The 23499-nt window shown below is 47.0% G+C and overlaps 2 protein-coding genes across 2 annotated transcripts; both read left to right on the top strand.

The window, feature by feature from the left end:
• SLC35F6 (solute carrier family 35 member F6) lies at positions 1-12739 on the top strand. Its single transcript, XM_077331017.1, has 6 exons — positions 1-189; positions 4931-5003; positions 6738-6909; positions 7656-7871; positions 9241-9351; positions 10165-12739. Exons 1-6 carry the CDS (start codon positions 113-115, stop codon positions 10644-10646), a joined length of 1131 nt encoding a protein of 376 aa, XP_077187132.1. The 5' UTR covers positions 1-112; the 3' UTR covers positions 10647-12739.
• Positions 12622-22783, top strand: LOC143843745 (uncharacterized). Its single transcript, XM_077350358.1, has 4 exons — positions 12622-12666; positions 15143-15548; positions 19487-19693; positions 20224-22783. The coding sequence occupies exons 1-4, from the start codon at positions 12622-12624 to the stop codon at positions 20439-20441; spliced, it is 876 nt and encodes a 291-aa protein (XP_077206473.1). The 3' UTR covers positions 20442-22783.
• Positions 22784-23499: the final 716 nt, after the last annotated feature.

Genomic DNA, 23499 nt, shown 5'->3' with positions numbered 1-23499 from the left:
GGGTCAGCTGACCGGCTTCAGTCATGTGACCGCGTCTTTCCTTTGCCTGGGAGGAAAAACCGTGAGCCGTGGCTGAGCCGGGTGGTGGTCGTTGCAGAGGGCTGGCCTGAGCATGGCCTGGACCAAGTACCAGTTTTTCCTGGCTGGCCTGATGCTCATCACGGGCTCCATCAACACCCTTTCGGCTAAGTAAGTCGAGGAGGGGAATTGCGGGGCCATTTCTAAGGGGGGGGGGGGTTAGTTCCAAAGGTTCGTTTCGTTTCAATGGGCACCTGTAGGAGAAACCTCCCTTCCTGGTTGGCATGGGGTAGAAGAGCCTTGAAGCCCTGCAAAGTGGGGGGCAAGCGGGCACAGGTGAGGGAGCTGGTGAATGGTCTCTCGTGGGATTGGGGATCATTGCAGACCACTTTCCTAGCATTTTGGAGCGGGGAGAGAATGCAGCAATGCTAAACTCAATCCCAGAATCTTCTCGTGGTCGTCAGTAAAACCAACATATTTAGTGGGATTCCAGCGGCACCCTTAAGAGCAACAAAGCATGGCATTAGCTACGATGGGCCGGGGCCAAGCGGTCACTGAATTGAGTGGGGAGGAAAAATAGCTGCTCAGAATACCGATGTCTTCCTGCTTCTTTTTACCCCGTTCATTTGCTGTTGGCCTAGGGAGGAGGAATTAGATCTGGGGGGGAATTGGGGGTGGCATCTCAGCTTCAGGCCTTCCTGGGGAATTTAGAGAACAATGTCCCTCTTCATTTGGTCGCTGTTATATCTTCATTTGGGGGCTGGTATTTGTTATCCTCTTGGTCCTTGCTTGCTCTTCTAATTGTGCATTAAGTCTTTTGCAAATATGGGAGCAGCTGCAGAGGAAATCTCTGGACTGGGATCTGAAAACTGATATTTGTTGTTGTTGTTAATTAGATTTGTATACGGCCCTCCGGCATAGCAGCTCAGGGTGCTGAACATCATAATTAAAACACACAAAATACAAAAAATATATTGATAATAAAAATTAATTACAATAATATTCTGTAATCTACAACCAATGATAAAACATTTAAAACTGAAGTTAGGCAGCTGTCCAGTCAGTTTATTTCAATTCGCCCCCAGATGTTATCCTTCGGGCACCTCTGTGGGGAGTTCTGATCATCACCAGTAGGTGTTAACAGTTTACTTGGCCCCAACCAAAAGCTTGGCAGAAGAGCTCCATATTGCAGGCTCTGCAGAACTGTGTCAGCTCTGACAGGGCCTGGACCTCATCCAGGAGCTCATTCCACCAAGTAGGGGCAGAACAGAAAATGTCCTAGTCCTGGTTGAGGCCAGACATACTTCCCTAGGGTCAGGGATCGCTAACTGGTTGAAACTGTCTGAGCATAATGCTCTTCAGGGGGCATAGGCAGAGAGCTAAGCCAGGCTGAGACTGCATATGGCCTTAAAGGTGAGAACCCAAACCTTAAACCTGATCCCAAATTAAACTGGGAACCAGTGTAAGTTGCTGAAGCACAGAATTTTATCTGCATGGTATTTTGGACAGAGTGTATAATCCATGAGGTCTATTAATGTTTGAAAACTAAAAATCCAAGCTTCTAGACCTCATTGTCATAGAGGTGCTCAAAACATGCAAAAAAGGCACCAGAGTTTAGGAAGCGGGGCTTCTATTTCTTAAACGCCTTCTCCTGTGATCCTTGGATCTGTTCCTTCTATCCACAGGTGTGTCTTCAATGCAGGTGAAAAGTGAACACAAAGGTGGTACTTGTGGGGCTGCAGAAATGAATCTTTTGAACCCTAGGGCAATGTTGATCTTTCCATCCCTTCAAACACAACTCTGAGTCAACTTAGTTTTCTCTTGGCTCCTTCTTACAAAATCCAGGGCTGACTAAGCAGATATCCTGACATCTGCATTGTCAGTGGCATTTCAGATGAGGTCATTCGTGTCCTAAAATTCTGCTGACTTGGCTGAAAAGATGCTAACACAGCTGTCTTTAGAACTTTTTGCCTGCTTTGTGTGCCACAGTGTACTTTGTGTAACTGTGACACGGCTCCTTGAGTACGAGAGATAAGTCAGCCCTATCAATGGACTGTCTAGACTAGAAGAACCGGTCTCAACCATTTTGCCATTGAAAACCCCTTGAAACATTCCTCAGACTTTGAGAAACGCCAGAAGTGGCGTGATCCTGCAGAATATGGTTGGGAAGCAGAGCTGTGGGTTGGGAAGGGGAGAGGCCACCCTTGGCCTCTCCCCTTCCCACTCCCTCCAGGCCCATCATTGTCCATTGGGGGGGTCAACATGACTATATATGGTCATGTTGTTGTTGTTATGTGCGAAGTCGTGTCCGACCCATCGCGACCCCATGGACAATGATCCTCCAGGCCTTCCTGTCCTCTACCATTCCCCGGAGTCCATTTAAGTTTGCACCTACTGCTTCAGTGACTCCATCCAGCCACCTCATTCTCTGTCGCCCCCTTCTTCTTTTGCCCTCGATCGCTCCCAGCATTAGGCTCTTCTCCAGGGAGTCCTTCCTTCTCATGAGGTGGCCAAAATATTTGAGTTTCATCTTCAGGATCTGGCCTTCTAAAGAGCAGTCAGGGCTGATCTCCTCTAGGACTGACCGGTTTGTTCGCCTTGCAGTCCAAGGGACTCGCAAGAGTCTTCTCCAGCACCAGAGTTCAAAAGCCTCAATTCTTTGACGCTCGGCCTTCCTTATGGTCCAACTTTCGCAGCCATACATTGCAACTGGGAAGACCATAGCCTTGACTAAACGCACTTTTGTTGGCAGGGTGATGTCTCTGCTTTTTAGGATGCTGTCTAGATTTGCCATAGCTTTCCTCCCCAGGAGCAAGCGTCTTTTAATTTCTTTGCTGCAGTCCCCATCTGCAGTGATCTTGGAGCCCAGGAAAATAAAATCTGTCACTATCTCCATTTCTTCCCCTTCTATTTGCCAGGAATTGAGAGGGCCGGATGCCATGATCTTTGTTTTCTTGATGTTGAGTTTCAAGCCAACTTTTGCACTCTCCTCCTTCACCCGCATCAACAGGATATATGGTCATATTACCTGATAAATGTTTAAAAACACATATATGGTCATATTACCTGATAAATGTTTAAAATTAATTAACCCACCCATTCAGGAAAACCTGGCCTAGAGTTTCCTGTGTAACAGTGTTCCCTCTGTGTACAGGAAATCCTTCTCCCTGCCCTTTGGTTTTCTATGTGGGGGCAGCTCTCCTTGTATGGAGGGGCACTAAGTCATGAACACCCTCCACTTCTAGTCTGTGGTAGCACAATCAAATGCAAGTTGCCTGCTTCATCGGCTTTTTGTGAGATCTAGGCCAATAAAACTAGGACTCCTACTAGCATAAATAATAGTGCCTGATTTCCTTCCCCCTTTTGCTCTGCATGTCTAGAATATTCGTTTATTTATTTATTACATTTGTATGCCGGCGTCCCCTGTAGGCTATGATACCCCTCTGTCTTTCCCATCCCGCCTGTCTTGCCTTAATCTTCATTCGTAGTGAAAGTGAGTTCATGGAAGTGTCCATGTAGATCCCTTGTGACTATTGACTGTTCCATGTCTCCCCTCCCACTGTTTTCTTGGCCGTTGTTGAAGTTCAGACTGCAAGCTATTTGGAGCAGAGATCTAATTTTTTCCTCTTAGTCGAAGAAGAAGAGTTGGTTTTCATACCGTCCTTTTCTCTACCCAAAGGAGTCTCAGAGTGGCTTACAATTGCCTTCCTTTCCTCTCCCCACAACAGACACCCTGTGAGGTGGGTGAGGCTGAGGGAGCCCTGATATTACTGCTCAGTCAGAACAGCTTTATCAGGGCTGTGATGAGCCTAAAGTCACCCAGCTGGCTGCATGTGGAGGAGCGGGGAATCAGACCCAGCTCATCAGGTTAGAAGCTGCCTCTCTTAACCCCTACTACACCAAGTTGCTCCAGGTAACTAGTAGTGAAATTCTAAGCATTTCTACTCAGAATCCCACTGACATCAACTCAACTGGGCTTACTTCCAGGAAAGACTTTAAAATGCAACTTTAAAGTATAATTCTAAGAACAATTGTATTCATTTATTCATTAGTTAAATTAGTATCCCACTTCCCCTCTGAAGAGAACCCAAAGAACTTTGTGTTGTTCTTGTCTCTTCCCTTTTTTTCCTCATGGCACTTGTGTGAGGTAGATCAGGCTGAGAGTATGACTGGCCCAGAGACACCCAGCAAGCTTCCCTGGCAGTGCGGATTTGAACCTGGATCTCCCAGATCCTAGTCCAACACAACACTAACAGTTCTCCCATCCCTCTTTCAGACCTTCCTTGCATCCTGCTTCGGCCTGTAATTCTGTAGATGAAAATATCAGACAGATTCAGCATTGACTGGAGTTACACTTTTCCCCCCAGCCAAGATGACTTGAGCCGTCTCTGTTGTCTGTCCTGTTAGGTGAAGTGGCAAGCCTTCTCTCGAAACATGACAGTTTTGGCAGAAATTAGTGGCAGCCCCGACATCTGATCTATGGGAGATGCAGCTCTCGTGATTTGCTCATTGTTACACTGAGGTTTCTGGTTACACGAACCAAAGAGGGCCTTGGCCTCGTGTCAGCTGGAAGACTTTGCATTGCATTTACTGCTGAGCATCGGAGTCAAGTCCAGACTGAAAGGCTGCAAAACAAAACATTAATTGAAAGGATGAGCAGTGTTAAGACAATCTGCCAACAGGGTTGTAACTAAAATGCAAAATGTAAGGGCCTCCCCACTCAGACTTATAAAGGACCATGAAGTTTCTAGGCTGCCCCCTTCACTCTCTTGGGTCTGAAAAACACAATGGAAGAAGACAAGTGGATAACTGGATTCTTTGGGAGATACCAAGTTCCATCCTTGTGAAGTGGGTTTCTGCATGACTGGGACTACAGGACCTATGGAATATAAGGGATGCTCCTTTATTTCAGGTGGGCTGACAAGCTGAGTGCCCCAGGCTGCAATGGCACAGAGCAACACAACTTTGAGCATCCCTTCGTCCAGGTAAGGGCATTTCCGCACTCTGCATCAGCATCACTGTGACATCAGGCCTCCAGCCTACCTAGTCTTAATATCTGAGTATCTTCCTGTACCTAGACCAGGGGTAGTCAAACTGCAGCCCTCCAGATGTCCATGGACTACAATTCCCAGGAGCCCCTGCCAGCGAATGCTGGCAGGGGCTCCTGGGAATTGTAGTCCATGGACATCTGGAGGGCCGCAGTTTGACTACCCCTGGCCTAGACTGAAGACTCTTTCGATAGCCTCCCCCAACTCTTATTCTCGACCTTCAAAATTCTGACTGCAGATGTGCTTATTTTTTACGTTACATTTGCTTAATTTGGAAAACCAAAGGTCAGGATTCGATGAAGTGGTCCAGCCTTAAGTGCAAAGCTTTGAAGATCTGGAATGATAATAGTGCCACTGAACAGTGGCAGCCAGTTCTCCCCAAACGCCTTGAGCCCCATCTCCTTTTGTGTTAGATATTAAGGGCTGGGCATATGTGGGGTGGATTGTGACTTGGGGGAGAGGAGCATGTGTGCATGCAAGAGGACTTGTTCCCTCTTCCTACCACTTATATGGGGTGTATGCCACCACCCAAGCTCTTCCCTTTCCTAACAGAGGGTGGGGTCTCTGTGCATTTGGGATGTGTGCCCATCTAGTTCTTGTTCGCTGTCCAACCTAGCCTAGCCATGAGGTTCTAGCCTATGTATGAAAGAAGCATCCAGGCATGAAGCCCTTTGAACACAATCTGAGCTCTTAAAAGAGAAATATTTACTATAACAACATTGGACTCTGGAGCCCAAGTATGTCACAGCAGTACCGTGTATTGCAGAATTTAAAAAATATATATGAATCCTAGAATCATAGGATCATAGAGTTGGAAGGGGCCATACAGGCCATGTAGTCCAACCCCCTGCTCAATGCAGGATGAGGCTTATCTAAGCTATATAGTAACAAGACCCACTGGTCTAGAAATACTTCATTCTGTCCTTTCCACTGTTCTCGGGCCTGATTTGAGCGTTCCTGACTGGTGGTCCAAGTCTTTTAACTCTTCCTATCCTAGAAAATTGGGGTTCTGTTTGCCATTTCATGAGTTTGGGCCACTCTGCATCTTTTTCTGCAGTCTGCTCAGGGTGCGGGTCTCAAACCTTTGTGGCCCAACTCGGGACATACAACTGTCCACATTGCCTCTTCCTGGCCATTGTGCAACTGGTGAACTCCATGTGGGAAACTTTTCATCGCTCAGCCAGCAGCTTAAACTGTTTCTAGCTCCACTTCCTAAGATTTGGGGTCTCCTGGGTGTAAGGCAAGGCATCTCATTGAAAAGCCTCAAGCCCCAAAATACTGCAGCGTCTTGGAGACACTGGCTGGAAAACTTTCACGTGGTCCCTGCAGTCATGAGAGCTAACGACTTAATTCTTTCTCAGTACTGGAGCTGAGAGTGCTGTGAATCGGGAGCAGTACCTGTGGGTTTGGGGAGGTGGGTGAACTTGGCTCTTTGGAGACTGGATACCACACTGCACTTGACCCGGTTCAGCCTGTCAGCACTTCTGCCAGTTCTCTCAAGGACTAGATGAGATACCCAGCCATGTCCTGTGATCCTTGGCAGAGACTTTTTGGTGACTTTAAGGGCCTCCCTCTTTAACAGGGAGCCAAGTGGGTCAGATATACCCCAGTGTGTCTTAACGGCTTTTTTTATGATCCAGGAATTAATAACCCACCTTGGTTGTGTTCCAGGCAGTGGGCATGTTCCTGGGGGAGTTCTCCTGCCTGGCTGCTTTCTACCTCCTGCTCTGCCATGACCGGCGGAGGCCAGAGCCCACCATGGCACCGCCTCAGTCCTTTAATCCACTTCTTTTCCTGCCCCCGGCACTCTGTGACATGACGGGGACCAGCCTGATGTATGTGGGTAAGTGAGGGGCTTGTCTTGATGAAAGAAACGGAATACTCCTCTTCCCACTCTGTGTCCCTTTTTTTTTTTTTAAGAGAAGAAATGTAGCTTTTCTGTGTCTTGCATTTCTGTCCTGAGCCTCTGAGGAGCTCAGGGCAGTGTATGCAGTTCTTACCAAGTCCATTGTGTCCTCAAAACAACCTTGTGAGGTAGGTTAAGCCCAGTCATCCAGGGAACTTTGAGGCTTAGTGGGGGTTTGAAACCAGGCCCACAAGCTGCAGCTCTGACAAGAAATTCCAGACCAGGGGTAGTCAAACTGCGGCCCTCCAGATGTCCATGGACTACAATTCCCAGGATCCCTTGCCAGCATTCGCCAGCGAATGCTGGCAAGGGCTCCTGGGAATTGTAGTCCATGGACATCTGGAGGGCCGCAGTTTGACTACCCCTGTTCCAGACCATTAATCCCATTCAGGATTTCCACGCCATGCCTCAGCACAGAAAAATACATAGAGGATGTGATTGGATTATTATTGTTGGATTACCCACCTTTCACATTCCCTGCAGCCCAAATCCTTGAGTTTTCAGGATTTCCCCCCTTCCCCGGCATGAAAGTTCAGATTTTTCAAGAGTCCATTTCAAAGTCTGTATTCCCTCTGTACAGTCACAGTTCCGTCATTTCCTAGGGACATGTGATGCAAACGGTCCCAATTTGCCAAACGAAATTCCTCCTCCACTTATTGTACCCCTCTTTTCCCCACATCCAGCTCTGAACATGACCAGTGCCTCCAGCTTCCAGATGCTGCGGGGGGCTGTGATCATCTTCACGGGGCTGCTCTCAGTGGCTTTTCTCAGGCGGAAGCTGGCACTGAGCCAATGGCTGGGCATCCTGGTGACCATCCTTGGGCTGGTTGTGGTCGGCCTGGCGGATCTGCTGAACAACGACAATGACAAGAAGCACAAGCTGAGTGAAGTCATCACAGGTACCAAGGGTGGGCAGGGTCATGTCCTACAATGTGTGTTCCCTTTTGGACCCAGGCCCCTTCTCTTCCTTCCAGGATTTACCTCCCCATCCTCTTTCAAGCCTCTGCCAAAGGAAGCTCCTCTGTACAGCCCTTGCCCTCTTCCCACCTTCTCCTCTTCCTCACAAATTTCCGTCCCAGTGAAATAATTCAGAAGTCCAACCTGCCTGGCTTCTGAAACCCCAGATAAATTGGATGCAGCTTTTAGTTGGCTTACTTCTGCTTTGGGTATGTTGTTTATCAATCCAAATTCTCAAGATGCTGCAGAAAACACACCATGTAGTTGTATATCTTGGTTTGAATACCATTTTGTGTGTAACAGAATTTTATTGTATGGCTTGGGAAAATTGGTGGCTGGTGGCCATGGGGACTGTGAGGAAGTCTCTACATTCAGAGGTAGACATCTTTGAATACCGGTGCTGGCGGGAAGGCATTAGTCTGATCCAGTACAGCTCTTATGATACTGTTTCAAAGTCAGTGGTCCACTAAAGCTGCAGTTCAGCAAGAGCAGGTATAAATCATCTTGGGGCTGACCTTGAAATGGGCTTCCAAGAGGTGAATGGACCACAGCCCAAGAACCATCTCTGAGAAGAGCTCCATATTTGGTCTCCATGTGCTGATTTGGTACATGGGTGGTATCTCTTGAGAGATTGCATTTGTAGCAAAGTCTGAAGACCATGAGGAAGCACTTCTGATATTTCTAAAAATAGATTCTAGCATTGTTCCCTTGTCTCATACCATTGAAACTTGAACAGTAAAATTGATTACTCATAAATTCAAGCACAGACACACTTGTTTGTCCAAAACTTAAAGCGACTAATGGAATTCACTACCCGAAGGGCCATGATAGCCAGTGATGTAGGTGGCTTTTAAAGATGTGAGCACACTTATGGGAGAGGGGAGCCATGTCTTGACTGCAGGTAGCAACCAGTTTCACATTTCTTCTAGTGTCAAAATCCTCAAGCAAGGACACTGTAATGCCATGAAAGGGCCAGAGGGCTAGAAAACGACAGATCTTGTCAGACAGCCGTAACTACCGAGACCGCTTCAGAGCTATGGCACCCCTGGTTTCTTATGCCTATTGCAGGGAATACCTCAATCTTTAAAACATAGAGAGATTCTGTCTCACTGAATGGGTGAAGGTGGGATGAGATTTGAGGGGAGTGAATTTCATTGCCTCTAAGAACTCAGTTATTTTGTGTGTGTTTTCTACAAGTGTTGGTCAGTAGTCAGTACAATTCAGGTGACAATGCTGCTTCCAGTTACATCGGATACCTACAGGCAACCTGTGGTTTCCTTCTGAAATGACCAACCTGCCTCCTTCCTGCAGGTGACCTGCTCATCATCGTGGCTCAGGTGATCGTGGCCATCCAGATGGTGTTGGAAGAGAAGTTTGTCTACAAGCATGATGTTCACCCTTTGCGGGCCGTTGGCACTGAAGGTAGGCCAGGGAAGGAGTATCAGAGAGATCCAAGGAGCAGGCCTGCTAGTTACTGTGTCAGAGTTTCTGTCCTTGTCTTTTCTAATCATTTATTAAATATTTGGTCCCAAGTGAAACTTTGAAGATTTGTGGAGTATCTGAATCTCTTCAGTTTCCATGAACAAGACGGGGGAAAGGGTGACTGCTGTGTTGCAGAACAGTGTCTTGTTTATGAGGGACTGTGAGGAGAGACAGCTTGGTGTTGTGGTTAAGAGCGGCAGCCTCTAATCTGGAAAACTGGGCTTGATTCCCCACTCCTCCTCCACGGGCAGCCAGCTCAGTTGGCAGCTTGGGCCAGTCCCAGTTCTCTCAGGGCGCTCTCAGCCTCACCTCCGTCACAGGGTGCCTGTTGTGGGGAGAGGAAGGGAAGGTGAATGTAAGCCACTTTGAGACTCCTTTGAGTAGAGAAAAGCAGGCTACAAAAAGCCCAGCTCTCCTCTTCTTCCGTCTCTTTCTCCATTGTCCTTAAAATACCATCTTCTTTTGAAATTTCACGTTTACGAAACCGTTTGTGCATTTAAACAGTTGGTCGACTGCTAGCAAGCCTCAGTCTGCTAGCACAGGGGTAGTCAACCTGTGGTCCGCCATATGTTCATGGACTACAATTCCCATGAGCCCCTGCCAGCAAATGCAAATGCTGGCAGGGGCTCATGGGAATTGTAGTCCATGAACATATGGAGGACCACAGGTTGACTACCCCTGCGCTAGCAGCATTAATGTGGACCAAGCCCAGGTTCTCCACAAGCGTTGGCTCCTCCCTCTTCTTCTCTTCAGGTTTCTTCGGATTCGTCATCCTTTCCCTGCTCTTGGTGCCCATGTACTACATCCCAGGGGGCAGCTTCAGTGGCAACCCGCGAGAAGTGCTGGAAGATGCCATTGACGCCTTCTGCCAGATCGGCCACGTCCCGCTCATTGTCGTGGCCCTGCTGGGCAACATCGGCAGCATCGCCTTTTTCAACTTTGCCGGCATCAGCGTCACCAAGGAGATCAGCGCCACCACCCGGATGGTGCTCGACAGCTTGCGCACCGTGGTCGTTTGGGCGGTCAGCTTAGCTGTCGGCTGGGAGATCTTCCACGGACTACAGATCCTGGGCTTCATCATCCTCCTGGTCGGAGCTGCTCTCTATAACGGCCTACACCGGCCCCTCCTTGCCCGCCTGCCCTGGAGGAGGGCACCAGCGGATGCCCCTGGCACAGATGCAGATAGAGAGGGCCTCTTGGCTGCAGACGGGGCTTCTGTTAATGGAGACAGCTGATAGCCCAGGAACCCTTACGGCGCTGGAACTTTGCTGGACTTTTGTCAAGTGGATTAGCCAGTATTGCTGGGCCACAGCTTGGAATTTCAACAGGCCATGGGATGGATTTGGTATTCTTGGATATGCCTTGCTTTGGATCTAAGTTTCAATCTGGTGGTGTCCCTGCATCATCCAGCCATTGCGTTCAGTCTGGTGGGAGGAGCCAAACGAAAGTGCTTTGCAGTTTCTTTAGCTAGCAAAGGCAGTGCCTCTGCTTCTTAGCAATCCAGAAGTCGATAGAGGCAAGCTTTTTGTGTTTCTAGGTAAGGTTAGGGTGGTTGCTTCTATCTCCTTGGTCACCCATCTGGAGTCATGGCTCCTAGGCAGAGGTCCATTTGTTTAGTGTGGGTCAGTCTCTTCCATAAGTCTTTGTATTCTCCCCCCACCCCATGTAATGTCAGGCATTGAATTCTTTAATAGTCCTTTCACATAAAGATTACCATGTGTTTTCATTTTGTTTTTTGCCAAACTTAATCTGTCCTCCTGTTATCTCACCAGAAGATACCCATGCAGTATTCCTGTAGATGTTAATTTGTGACAATGATCTCTCTTCTGCAGGAGCATTTTTCCTGCAATCCTCATTGATGCAACAAAGCAAATTCCACGGCTGTAACTTCACAGCCCTGCTGCTTTCTCAAATCCTTGCTCACCTGCAAGCTTCTTCTTTAGTCTGTTCCTCTTGGCAGAAGATTCCTGAAAAGGGATGGAGAACCGGCTTTTAGGTCCCAGCTCCCATGAAGAAGGAAGCAGCTGTGCCAGTCAGGCTCCAGATTTAAAATGAGACCATACTTCAGAGTCTACATTTGGGCCTTTCAACACTTTCACCAATGACACACTGAGCACTCCCGCACAATTTAAGAAAGGCATCACAGTTTCTTCTGCCGCCTTGACCTGTGGACCTCAAGATGCTGCTGCTTCAGCTGGGGGCCTTGTGTGGTCAGCTATGAGGAGCCTTTTATCCTTAGAGATCCTCCATTTGCAAATGGGAGTGAATACCAGAGACCACTACAAGGAACCAAAGAGCAGTCTGGTGTCTGCTCTTTAATTTGTTTGTTTTGAAAGGTCAGAAGTAAAGGTCTCAGGCTGCAGGGCTGAAAGAGTCCTGAAGGGATAGAGGCTTGAATGCAGGTTGGGCCCTTGAAATTCAGCCTCACAGTGGTTCCTTGCCATCTAATATGGCTGGGGTGGGCAGAGTTTATTCCTCAAATAAGGCAGCTGTTCAACTCCACTTTGATGCCATCAGCACCTCTTCCTACAAACTTTGGTAGCAGAAAAGAGTAAGAGTCCAGTCATACCTTAAAGACTAACAAAATGTACTAAATTTATGAGCGGTGACTCTCAAAAGCTCCTACTCTGCCACGAATTGTGTTAGTCTTTATAAGGCGCTACTGGACACTTACTCTTCTCTACTGCTACAGACAGATTAATGCGGCTGCCGATACTGATCGACAAACTGTGGTGTTTTCCCTGACGGTTACACACAATTTTGGCAGCAAGCCCCAGTTTAAGGGAGGGATCCTGACAAGCTGGTCCCTCTTGCATGTTAGGAGGCCTCTCTCCTTTCAGTTGGGGAGTCTCCGCTGGGCAGGGAAGGCTCCTTGTATTGTTCTCAGTGCATCCAGAATGAAGCCATAGAAGCAGCTGAGTGAATGTAGACAGTGAAGTTCTTACCTTTGATAAGTGATTTTGTTTGAGGAAAGGGGCTGGGAGGGATTTTTTGGTTTGTCTGTTTAGTGCTGACCACTACTGATCCTATCAGGGTCCATCTTTTTGTAACCAATGAACACAGCCTGAATGGAGGTCTGTCCTTCTAGATCAAGGTGTACTTTTCACACAAATATTTGTCCACAGGGCTCTTCTTGATTCTCTTTGGGACTTTGTAAGAAGGCAGCTGGCGTAGAAGGGGAGGGGGAGGGAAAAGGTGGGTTATTGTACTATGGAGAATGCCCTTCCTGACAGCTCAGGGCGGTCTACGTTGAAAGTGCGTCATCATCAAAATTAAAGCATCACACGATTAAACATTGAAATAAAAAAAGATTAAATTAAAAATTTAATTCAATGTAAAAGTCGCCTCTTCTTCCAAAATTAAAACTCATTGAAGGGGGAGGGCTATTCAATTCTTACAGAATTCCGTGTGTTTGGTGGATTTTCATAGTCCCATTCAGGGTTTCTTGATCAGGGTTTCATGAAATCCTGGGGTTTGTTGGTGGCCCTGGAAGGGTTTCCTGAATGGTTGAGAATTAATTTTTATAGATATTTTTTACATTTTGTACATATTTATTCCGTAATATGACCATGTATGGTCATGCTGACCCAGCCACCTCTCCCAAAATGGCCAATCATAAGCCTAGAGGGGGTGGGAAGGGGAGGGGCCCTGGGTGAGTGTGTATACAGCCATGTTTCCCAACCATATTCTGCACCATCCCACCACTTCTGAGGTTTCTCGAAGCCTGGAGAATATTGCAGGAGATTCTCAGTGGTACAAAAAGGCTGGTCCAGTCCTGGAAACTTTAAGCTGATCTAATGTTGCAGGCTTTCGAATTATGGTGTTGGAGACGAATACCATTGGCAGCCAAAGTTACCAACAAGACAGTTTTAGAGAGGAACAAACCAACTATGCCATTAGAAGGCAAGATATTACGCCTAAGGCTTCACTTACTTTGGACACATCATGCGATCAGACTCGCTAGGAAAATCATTAATGCTCGGCATGGTTAGCAGCAAAAGGAAATGTGGTCACCAAAGGATCCGCTGGCTCAACACGATCAAAGCCGACAGAAATGACCATCAACCAACTAAAAGAAGCAGTCAGAGACAGGCACATGGCGGAGACTTTCCTATAGAATCAGAGTCCAGTAGCACCTTTAAGACCAACAAAAATTTATTCAAGGCGTGAGCTTTCGAGTGCAAGCACTCTTCATCAGACTATGATCTTCTTACATGACAGGAAATATATAGCAACAATCAGTTCTGTTACATCTGTGTGACAACCAGATACAGCCAATGATAATGCTGGTATAGAGATCAAAGGCTACCAGCAACATTTTGGTTTCTCTTTGTAAAGTACACTGAATTCTAGGGGATTGATGGACTGTTTTGACAAAGGATTATCATTGGCTGTATCTGGTTGTCACACAGATGTAACAGAACTGATTATTGCTATACTAGAAATTAACATGATGGGAAAGCCTTTCTCTGCCTGAGTCCCTGAAGAGCTGCTGCCAGTCTGAGAAGACAGTGATGACTTTGATAGACCAATGGTCTAATTCAGAGTATGGGATCTCCGTGATTTGCCTGCAGGAGCCTCAGTGTCCTGTTTTCAGACGTCACGTTTTCTTGGAGATGGCCACTCACCTCTGAGACCAGGTCCTTTTCCCTTTTTGATGCGGAACATCTACTTGTGCGCTCCCTCAAGCAGAAGTCTACGGACATGACATCCGTAGTCCCAGCCCCAGGGACCGTGACAGTAGATAGACCACGTCAGCAGCGCTAGAGCAGAGGTAGTCAACCTGTGGTCCTCCAGATGTCCATGGACTACAATTCCCAGGAGCCCTTGCCAGCATTTGCTGGCAGGGGCTCATGGGAAATGTAGTCCATGGACATCTGGAGGACCACAGGTTGACTACCCCTGCACTAGAGCACTGAGGTGCACTCATTGCTTTGGTGACATCACTGCCACTGCCAATCTTCTGAGGCCGCACCCACCCTCCGAAGAGTAGGGCCAGCCTTGGGGGACCGGTGGGGGCGGAGCCAACACAGCGTAACATGCCAGCATGTAAGGAGAAGGGGTGGGGAGGGGGCAGGGAGCAAGGATTCACGCCTCTTATGTGGATGTTCCACATAAGGGACGAGGATCCTTGTTGGTTGATTTATTTGTGGTATTAATACGTCCCTTGACTGAACAGGAGAAGAGGGTTGGGAGTCAGGACCTATTGGTCCAGCACTTATTTTTCTTAGGCAACCTGGGATTTCTAACTTTAGAGCCAGAAACCTATTCCAGAGTTAAGGTCATAAAAGAAGAATTCTGGTTTATGATACTCTGAATGGAATCTAGAAGAAAGAGTGGGAAGTGGCTGAATTGAAGTGGCAGCTATGCAGACAGGAGATGCTAGCAGAGTGAATAGCAAGGCCAGATGATGAAGGGCGTGTAAATTCATGCCCTGGCAAAGGATTTATGCAGTATACACAGTTGCCAACTCCAGGTTTACAAAACCCTGGGCGTCTGCAGGTAGTGCCTGTCCTTTGGTGACCATTTTGTGACATCCCGGGGACTACTCTAGAGCCAACGCGGGGAAAGGGGGTGTCAATGGACACTAGGGGGCAGAGAGGGACGCTGTGAGCCGATCACTGACCCTCTGTGCCGCTTTCGGTTTCATTTTGCATTGCGGTGAAAGATGGAACTGAAAGCAAAGGGAAGCGCAAAGGAGGGGGGGAGAAGGGGTCAAATGCTTCCCTAGCCTGCAGGGCCAGAGCTGAGGGGATCTGCCGTCGGGCAGAAAGGAGGGCAACCGGGCTGTTCCTCGGAGGGGTCTCCTTGGCGTCTCTCCTCCCGCCAGGCTCGGGGCTTGGAGCCGGCAGCCGATCTCAGCGCGGGGAGACGTCGAGGGGAGCCCAGCGGCAGGCAGGGAGGAGGATCCGGCGCCGCAGCGTGGCCAGACTGCGATCCCAGAGCTGCGCCCCACTGGCAGGCCTCCCCTCTGCCCGGCAGCGGCGCCCATCAGCCACCTGTGAACGGGAACGGCGAGCTGGCCCTGAAAGACACGTCCGCTCCCGGAGGAGCCCGCGGGAGCAGAGCGCGATCCACTGGTCCGGGAAGAAATTCTTTCCTTTCTCGACTGTTGGGAACCTCCCCGCCCGTTAATGGTGAGCCAGTTGCAACTTTGAAGACGTGCTGGGGCGCTAGCCCCTTTCAAAACCACACTGTCTGGGCCCGAAACAAATTTAGCGTCCAGGGGCACCTTGAAGACCAACAAAGTTTTATTCTGAGCCCTGGTGTGCGGCTGTGTGGAGGGAAGGGGTGTGTTTTATTGACCTTGCAAGCCCCTTCCACCACGCAGGTGAGGACTTCCGGGTCCATCCCTGGCACTTAGGACCGGGGAGGAGGGGCTAACGTGCTGAATACCTTTCCCTTCCACTTTGAGGGTCTAATAATGACTTTCTGTCAGCAGAACAATTTTTATCTGTCCGGAAAGATTCTAAGGAAAATTGGGAACGGCTCAGTGAGATGGCTGGGGAAGTTTTGCATTCACGGGACATCCGTTTCAGGTGGGATAGCCTGTTGATTTGCAGTAGAGGAGCAAGATTTGACACCAGTAGCTTCTGTTGGTCTTTCAGGTGCCCAAGTCAAAGCTCTGCTGTCTGACAAAGGGGGCTTTGTCTCTTGGAAGTTTATGACCTTGAAAACGTGTTGGTCTTTCACAGTCTGTGGATGAAAAACTGCCCCCATTTCTCATTTCATCCTGCTCAAATGTGATTTCGAATGCCGTGTTTTGGATCTGTGGCAGCCCCGCCCAGTGGCTCCCAAAGTGTAGAGTGCAAATGAAAACAAACAGTTCCCATTTCCAGGAGGCTGAAGTTGGTTCCCAATTCCTTATTTGAATCGTGGCTATTCATGATCTATTCTAGAATTCAAGCAAAAACACTGAGGACAGTTTGAAATCTCTGAACCCCAGAATAAGATTTGGACCACCATAAATCATACACCCCCACATTCAGGGGACTATTTCCTAGATCAAAGTCCATAGGCTATTTCCTAATCCAAAGTGCTGTTCTTGTACCAGCTGCTCCAAAGTGGGGTGCCCCTACAACAATCACTCAAGCAGGTATTGGAGCCAGGCTGCACACTAAAAAAAAAAAATCTTTGGACTTCCCAAAATGACATACACCCCACAGTCCAGAGGCTGTCCCCTGCAGTGGTGCCTGGTCCAAACAGCAGCTCTGGCACCACAAGCATCTTTTTGGAGTACCACTCAGAGGCCTGTATTTCAAAGAAGATGTGAAGAAGGAACTGAAATGATTGCATGATCCCTGCATCACAAAGTAAGGTTTGGGCCACCATGAGCCATACGCCCCTACATTTAGGTCACTCTCCAAGGGGACCTAAGCTGTTTTCTAGTTCAAAGCCCAGTTTTTGTGCCATATGCTCCAAAGTGGGGTGTCCTGAAATGAACCTCTTGAGGTGCCTTTTCCTTTCCTACTCTGTGCATTTCTGAGATTAGGTTGACTGGAAAACTAAAATGAAAAATAAATGGGTTGCTTAAGCATCTGTCTCAAAAGTCATATATGTCTTTCAAATAAGGCCTCTTCACCAACTTCCCCTGATTTGAAGTAAATCAAGAGAATGTCAAGTTTAACTTTTCCAAAAAGGCAGAATAATTTTGGTTTATAGAGGTGTGTATCAAAGAGGGATTTTTTTTAAAGTTGTGTGCCATTTTTTAGAAATTGGGAAGCAACTGTGGGTTTATAACCTTCCCCCCTTTACCTTTATCTCAACAGAGTGAAGCCCAGCCAGGTGAAGGAGGAATCCTTTCCCCATATGCTAGTTTCTTTAGTGAGAATGAGGGGGATTTTTTAAGGTTTATTTATTATACAGTCAAATCACTGATAACAGGCAGTTTTGTCTCTCCTTGTGTTTTTGTAAACTACATTGAATTCAGGAGACTGATTGGCTGTTTTGACAAAGGATTATCATTGGCTGCATTTGGTTGTGTGACACAGTCTAATGATGTAACAGAATTGATTTTTGTTATATATTCCCTGTCATGTAAGGAGTTCATAGTCTGATGAAGAGTGCTTGCACTCGAAAGCTCACTCCCTGAATAAATCTTTGTTGATCTCAAAGGTGCTACTGGACTCTGATTTTATTAGTCAAAGACCAGCAAGTCATAAAATTGAACAAGAATGAGGGGGGGAAGGAGGAAGTTCTCTGGGTGCCACTTGATTTGTGGGGTCTGACATGAATAATTTCTTGATGTTCCAGTCACCCAGTGTGCAATGCATATCTGGGTCTGACGCTGCAGCAAGGGAATCCTCATGCACATACAAGTGTTTTTGCTGTTTATCTCTCTCTCACACACACAGATTTCCTCATGGTATAGATCAGAGGTCCCCAACCTTGAACCCACATAAATAGGGGCAGAAGGAACTTGAGAACAGGTGGGAGGACTTTCAAATGACTGATCATATAATTTTATACATGAGAGTTTATTTGCTGCTGCTGCTGCTGCTGCTGCTGCTGTTTGAGTGATGAAATCAGTTTAGAACTTGATTGTTTTCAATTTGTATTATTACTATGAACCAGTGGCTTCAGTAACTGTGAAAGAGTAACCAGGGAACACCTTGTATCACAAATAGTGACTAACATGCAGTTTCATCTGCAGATGTTCAGAGACATGTTTGCTGTTCTCCAGAAGCAACGTCAGGAGGCACAACAGAGGCGTCAGGAGACACTACAGAGGCATCAGCAGTTCCTACATGCGCAGGTGATCAACCAGGTTGCTGAAAAACCAGAGGATACAACTCCCCAAGTACCATTTCCACAGCTTGCAGGTAGGTGTCAAAGCATCCAAAAGGGATCAGTAAGGGTCATAGAATCAGAGAGTTGGAAGGGGCCTCCAGGGCCATCTAGTCCAACCCCCTGCACAATGCAGGACACTCACAACTACCTACCTACCTACAGAGACCCTGATTTCATGCTCAAGTGATCCTCTCCACCCTCCACCAAAAATCTCCAGAATCCATCCTGGCTTGGAGGAAAGTCACCTACCATCCCACAGTGGCAATCAGCAATTCCCTGGGTATGCAAGGGGGAAAGCTACAATCAAGACATGGGGGGGGGGGAATCAGGCATCTTTCGTCACTGGAGTCTTGTTGGAAAATTAAAACGGGACTCGAGTCCAGCCAAAAGCCCACCTGCCAGACTCAGCCAGCAGCCTGTGGCACTTGTCTTTTTTTTACCTTTATATTAAAGGTAAAGGTAAAGGTATCCCCTGTGCAAGCACCGGGTCATGTCTGACCCTTGGGGTGACGCCCTCTAGTGTTTTCATGGCAGACTCAATTTCCATCTTCGGAAATTTTTAATCAGAGGCCATCTGAAGGAGAGGCTGATTCTGTAAAGGGGTGGCAGGTTAGAATGGATGAGCGATGGGTTGTGGGTGTCCTGCATAGTGCAGGGGTTTGGACTAGATGACCCAGCATATCCCTTCCAATTCTATGATTCTGTTCTATGATCCTAGTGTCACCATGGCTGACACCAGGTCCAAGCCTTGCAAGGAGCTAGATTTCTCCACATGGACATTGAAGTCCCCCAGGATCAGTTCCTCTGGAGAAAATGGCTGTGTTGAAGGGGAGGGGAGAAACTCTATGGCATTATAACATGCTGGAGTCCCTCCCTTCCCCAAAACTTGCCCTTCTCAAGTTCTACCCCCCAAATATCCAGGTATATCACCACCCAGAGCTGGCAACCCATTATCCCATCAGGGATAAGCTGCTTTTTTTTTTGCTAGTGAGTGGGTGAATTAAGAAATAGCCAGCCTAGAACATTGTCATAGCTCTTACTGATGAAGGTGAAATGTTTTCTCTTTGTCTGACACATACCTTGTTTGAGTCAGGATTCCTGTGCAGGCAACAGAACACCTGCATGTGTCGTACCTGTGCACAAGCCACTTACAGTTGGGCTTTGGAGCCTCAGGAGGAATGGAAACAGCCAAGACCAAACCATTTAAAGATACAGCTATTGTAGCCTCTCTTATTTTATTTTATTGTGCTATAGTTCCTCATCACCTTATCTTCCTCTACCCCAGCCTTCTCTGTTCAAGTCCAGGTCAGAGGGATGACAGGTGGCTGTGAGAAGCAGTTCCTAGGCGATTTGACTAAGCTCTTGGTTGATCATGGCATCTCGCTGCAGGTGAAGGATGATAAAGAGAATTCGGAGCACCTCCTGTTACTCTTCTGTCCCATAGCTACCTACGTAACTGCTGACATAAGCAATGCTCTTGAGGAACTTGGTGGTAAGTAGCTCCGTCAAGTTGGCCATCTGACCTGCAAGTAAACCCAACCCAAGTAGGAATCCAGGTCACCTGAAAGATTTTGTTCTCATCATTCAGGTCTTCTCACATGGCCTGACACTCACCCGGCATAGCCCGCTGGTTCATTCTTTGCTGTTTTCTTATGTGGACCCCTCTATCAGACATCTGCATGTCGAATGACCCAAAAACTAAACCCTCTTGCAGCATCTCATTTCTTCTCTGTGTTTGGTTAGTTTAATACTGTGGATTTGTTAGGAACTTTCATTTTGTTTTTCAATTTAAAAATCCTTTTTATTAATTTCCAAGTCTGCTTCTGCCTAAGAATTCAGGCTAGATCCTCCCGTTATATTCACAGGTGGGATATTCTTGCTCGATACCACCCCTCACAAACCGTGGTCCACTAGAATTTCTAGTTCTGCCATCATAAATTCAGGAGACAGGTCTATTTCAGATAACAATCATTCATGTTTTGTAGAAGGAGACCATAGTTATATTTCTGCTTCTGCCTTCAGGTGTCCGGAATGTCCTTGTGGTTGCTCTCCATCATAAACCAAAGGAGAACACTAATTTTGTTGTTGACAAAAATGTACAAGTTCATCATCCCGCCCTGGTGGCCACCGTGCATGCCCGATACTCCATGCAAGATGGATTCTACCTATGCCAGGCCAATGAAGAGGCCGTGGCTTCTGTGGCAGCTGCCATCGGGCAGTTTAAGTGTATGGAAAACTGAGCTTTTTCATACATTCATGATTTTGGTCATGTCTGTTCATGCTGTTCCACACATTTTTATGTAGCTTCATGATCTCTGTAAGGTTCAGTTAGTATTTTCAAAAAGTCAGGACCGCATCTGAACCTAACCGTTCATTGGTGTCATTGAAGAAATAGCAGATGTATTGCACTTTAATTGTGAACACGTGTTGTTTTTATCCTCATAGTGTTGCTTTGAGAATTTAACGAGAGTTGCCAAGATGTGTTCTTTGATGCCCAGCAAGCTGGCTGCCACAAGAAGAAGAGTTAGTTCTTATATGCCGCTTTTCTCTCCCTGAAAGTCTCAAATCGGCTTACAGCCGCCTTCCCTTTCCTCTCCCCACAACAGACACCCTGTGAGGGAGGAGAGGCTGAGAGAACCCTGATATCACTGCTCGATCAGAACAGCTTTTATCAGTGCCGTGGTGAGCCCAAAGTCACCCAGCTGGCTTCATGTGAGGGAGTGCAGAATCAAACCCGGCATGCCAGATTAGAAGTCCATACTCCTAACCACTACACCAAACAGAGGCGTCTTCCACACTGCAACTGTGATCTGTTTTTATTCTCACCTCCTATCATAGCACATTTTAGGCAACTGGCCCACGGTGCTGGTTTTCATGCGTAACTTCCCTATATGTCCACTCTGCCTTTCTATACCTAACTGTTCATTTTGATTCGAGTGGGTAGCCATGTTGGTCTGAAGTAGCACAACAAAATTAGAGTCCAAGAGCACCTTTAAGACCAACAAAGATTTATTCAAGGCGTGAGCTTTCAAATAAATCTTTGTTGGTCTTATAGGTGCTCTTGGACTCTAATTTTATTGTTCATTTTGAGGCATTTTTCCTCTCTCAGGGTTTGTTTGTTGTGTGTATGTGTGTGTCAGGGTGGATAGGTATGCCTGTTCTGTTGGAATGAGCCACTCAAAATGCCTTGTCATTGAGGGACGCCACTTCACTCTAAGTGTGTGTAACTATCTCCTTGAATATCCCTCTCTCTGTCTTAGCCTGGGAGCTGTCCTCTGATTCATCCTCTGTGTGTTGTTGTTCACATTCTGCACACCACTTCTCATGGAATTCACAGGTCTCTCCTGTAAAGACAGTGCCCCATACACACAATGCTGGATTAGCTGGCCATCTGTGATGATGAAAATACTCTTTAGCAGCAGTAGTCAACCTGTGGTCCTCCAGATGTTCATGGACTACAATTCCCATGAGCCCCTGCAAGCAAACACTGGCAGGGGCTCATGGGAATTGTAGTCCATGAACATCTGGAGAACCACAGGTTGACTACCCCTGCTCTTTAGGTTAGGAATCTCTCTCTCTCTCTCTCCATTCTAATACAACCTGCATGTGAACTGAATCTACTGGAATGTAAGTTTTTACCTTTTTTGCAATATACTTCTTTGGAAATTTATTTACTGTGTTTCTGATCTCCCTTCCATGAGTGGGCAAACTCTGTTGTATGAACCAAGTATCTCCATAGTTTTGGTGGTATGATCTATTGAATGCACTCTATGTGCACATGTGCTGTAGCACTGTGCTGCTTAATGCCCCCAAACCTCACCAGCAAATCACACCTTGTGTACATGACTGGCCTTTGGTTAGTCAGTGTTCTGCATCTGACTGGTTGTTTTGATCGGCTGTGCTGTTCTTCTCTGTTTGAATGACAAAAGGTAGCGAAGAATTCAGCATAGCTGGGAACATGGCCTAGCTAAGGGCATGTTGATCTGGAAGGTTATCATGGAGGTTCCTCAAGAAGAAGAAGAAGAGTGAGTTCTTATAGGCTGCTTTTCTCTACCTGAAGGAGTCTCAAAGCGGCTTACAGTCGCCTTCCCTTTCCTCTCTCCACAACAAACACCCTGTGGGGTGGGTGAGGCTGAGAGAGCCCTGATATCACTGCTTGGTCAGAAAAGCTTTATCAGTGCTATGGCGAGCCCAAGGCCACCCAGCTGGCTGCATGTGGAGGAGGATTAGGGAATCAAACCCAGCTCACCAGATTAGAAGTCTGCACTCCTAACCACTACACCATGCTGGCTCTAAGCACCCTTCCCCTGTTTCATTCTCCCATTCTGTTCATAAATAATTTTGTCACGATTGAAGTTATTTTTATTGTGCACAGATTTGTTTCACAGAAAGTGTGGGATGGGCAGTAATGGGTTAAACTGAGGCTAATTCTGCTTTAGAAACACCTGCCCACCAAGAAATCATCATTAATGCCAAAAAGTGTTTTTGTTGCTGCATTCTGAATTGTGAATCATTGATTTTGAAGATTTCAGTAGACTCCTCATCCTTTTTTGCAAAAAATAATAAATGACACACATACTCATTTGCAGTCTGTACTTTTCTTGATTACATCATTTTCGATAAGTACAGCTCACCCCGTAATTCCTCTATTACATGGCTCTTGTTCTGGCATGTACCATTTTCCATCCTAACTTGTTCCTGTATCTGTGTCTGCATAGTGAGGACACACAACAGGCATCTCACAAAGTGAGTTCCAACTAATACTGATACTAAATCAATCTCATTCCAGCTAATACTAAAATCAAAATTTGTCCATCCTTAAAATGCCCACAGGGTTTTGCTGGAGCCATCTAATATTGCTACCTCTATGGAATGATTTCCAGTGTTTGGTTTACCCAGAACAAACCTTCAGGGGAAAGAAATACAAATTTATTTATAATAAGTTTCGCTATCGCCCCTCTTGGCATTACCGTCTTAGGACGGTTCATATCATTTTATAAATAAATAATAGATAAATAACCTAAAACAATTAAAGATCTGAGTTTCTGCATCAACCTCCCCCCCCCCATCTGATTCAGGGGTGGGTTATTTTTGGGGAGAATTCAAGTGGGAGCCAGGGCAGTTGCCTAAGAATAGGCTGAACATAAGCCCTCCCACGGCCCATGCTGCTGCATTCTGGACCAGTTGCAGTTTCCAGGTCAAGGACAAAGGTAGGCCTGGGAAGAGCAAGTTAACAGAAGTCTAAACTGGAGGTGACCATCGCATGGATCACTGTGGCTAGGTGTACTGGAGCCAGGC

The sequence above is a fragment of the Paroedura picta genome, chromosome 1 (assembly GCF_049243985.1).
Source record: "Paroedura picta isolate Pp20150507F chromosome 1, Ppicta_v3.0, whole genome shotgun sequence".
Classification (NCBI taxonomy): Eukaryota; Metazoa; Chordata; class Lepidosauria; order Squamata; family Gekkonidae; genus Paroedura; species Paroedura picta.
Note: the sequence above shows the minus strand (reverse complement) of the source record. Positions and strands in the feature narration are given on the sequence as shown.

What these genes read in the sequence shown, in the direction of transcription:
- LOC143843745 (XM_077350358.1), top strand. Translation starts at nt 12,622, where the DNA reads ATGGAGAATGCCCTTCCTGACAGCTCAGGGCGGTCTACGTTGAAA. An exon ending in CAGGGCGGTCTACGTTGAAA is followed by an intron (nt 12,667 to 15,142) that starts GTGCGTCATCAT and finishes ATGCTTCCCTAG; the next exon opens with CCTGCAGGGCCAGAGCTGAG. An exon ending in AACCTCCCCGCCCGTTAATG is followed by an intron (nt 15,549 to 19,486) that starts GTGAGCCAGTTG and finishes CCTCTACCCCAG; the next exon opens with CCTTCTCTGTTCAAGTCCAG.
- SLC35F6 (XM_077331017.1), top strand. Translation starts at nt 113, where the DNA reads ATGGCCTGGACCAAGTACCAGTTTTTCCTGGCTGGCCTGATGCTCATC. An exon ending in GACCAGCCTGATGTATGTGG is followed by an intron (nt 6,910 to 7,655) that starts GTAAGTGAGGGG and finishes CCCCACATCCAG; the next exon opens with CTCTGAACATGACCAGTGCC. An exon ending in GCGGGCCGTTGGCACTGAAG is followed by an intron (nt 9,352 to 10,164) that starts GTAGGCCAGGGA and finishes TCTTCTCTTCAG; the next exon opens with GTTTCTTCGGATTCGTCATC.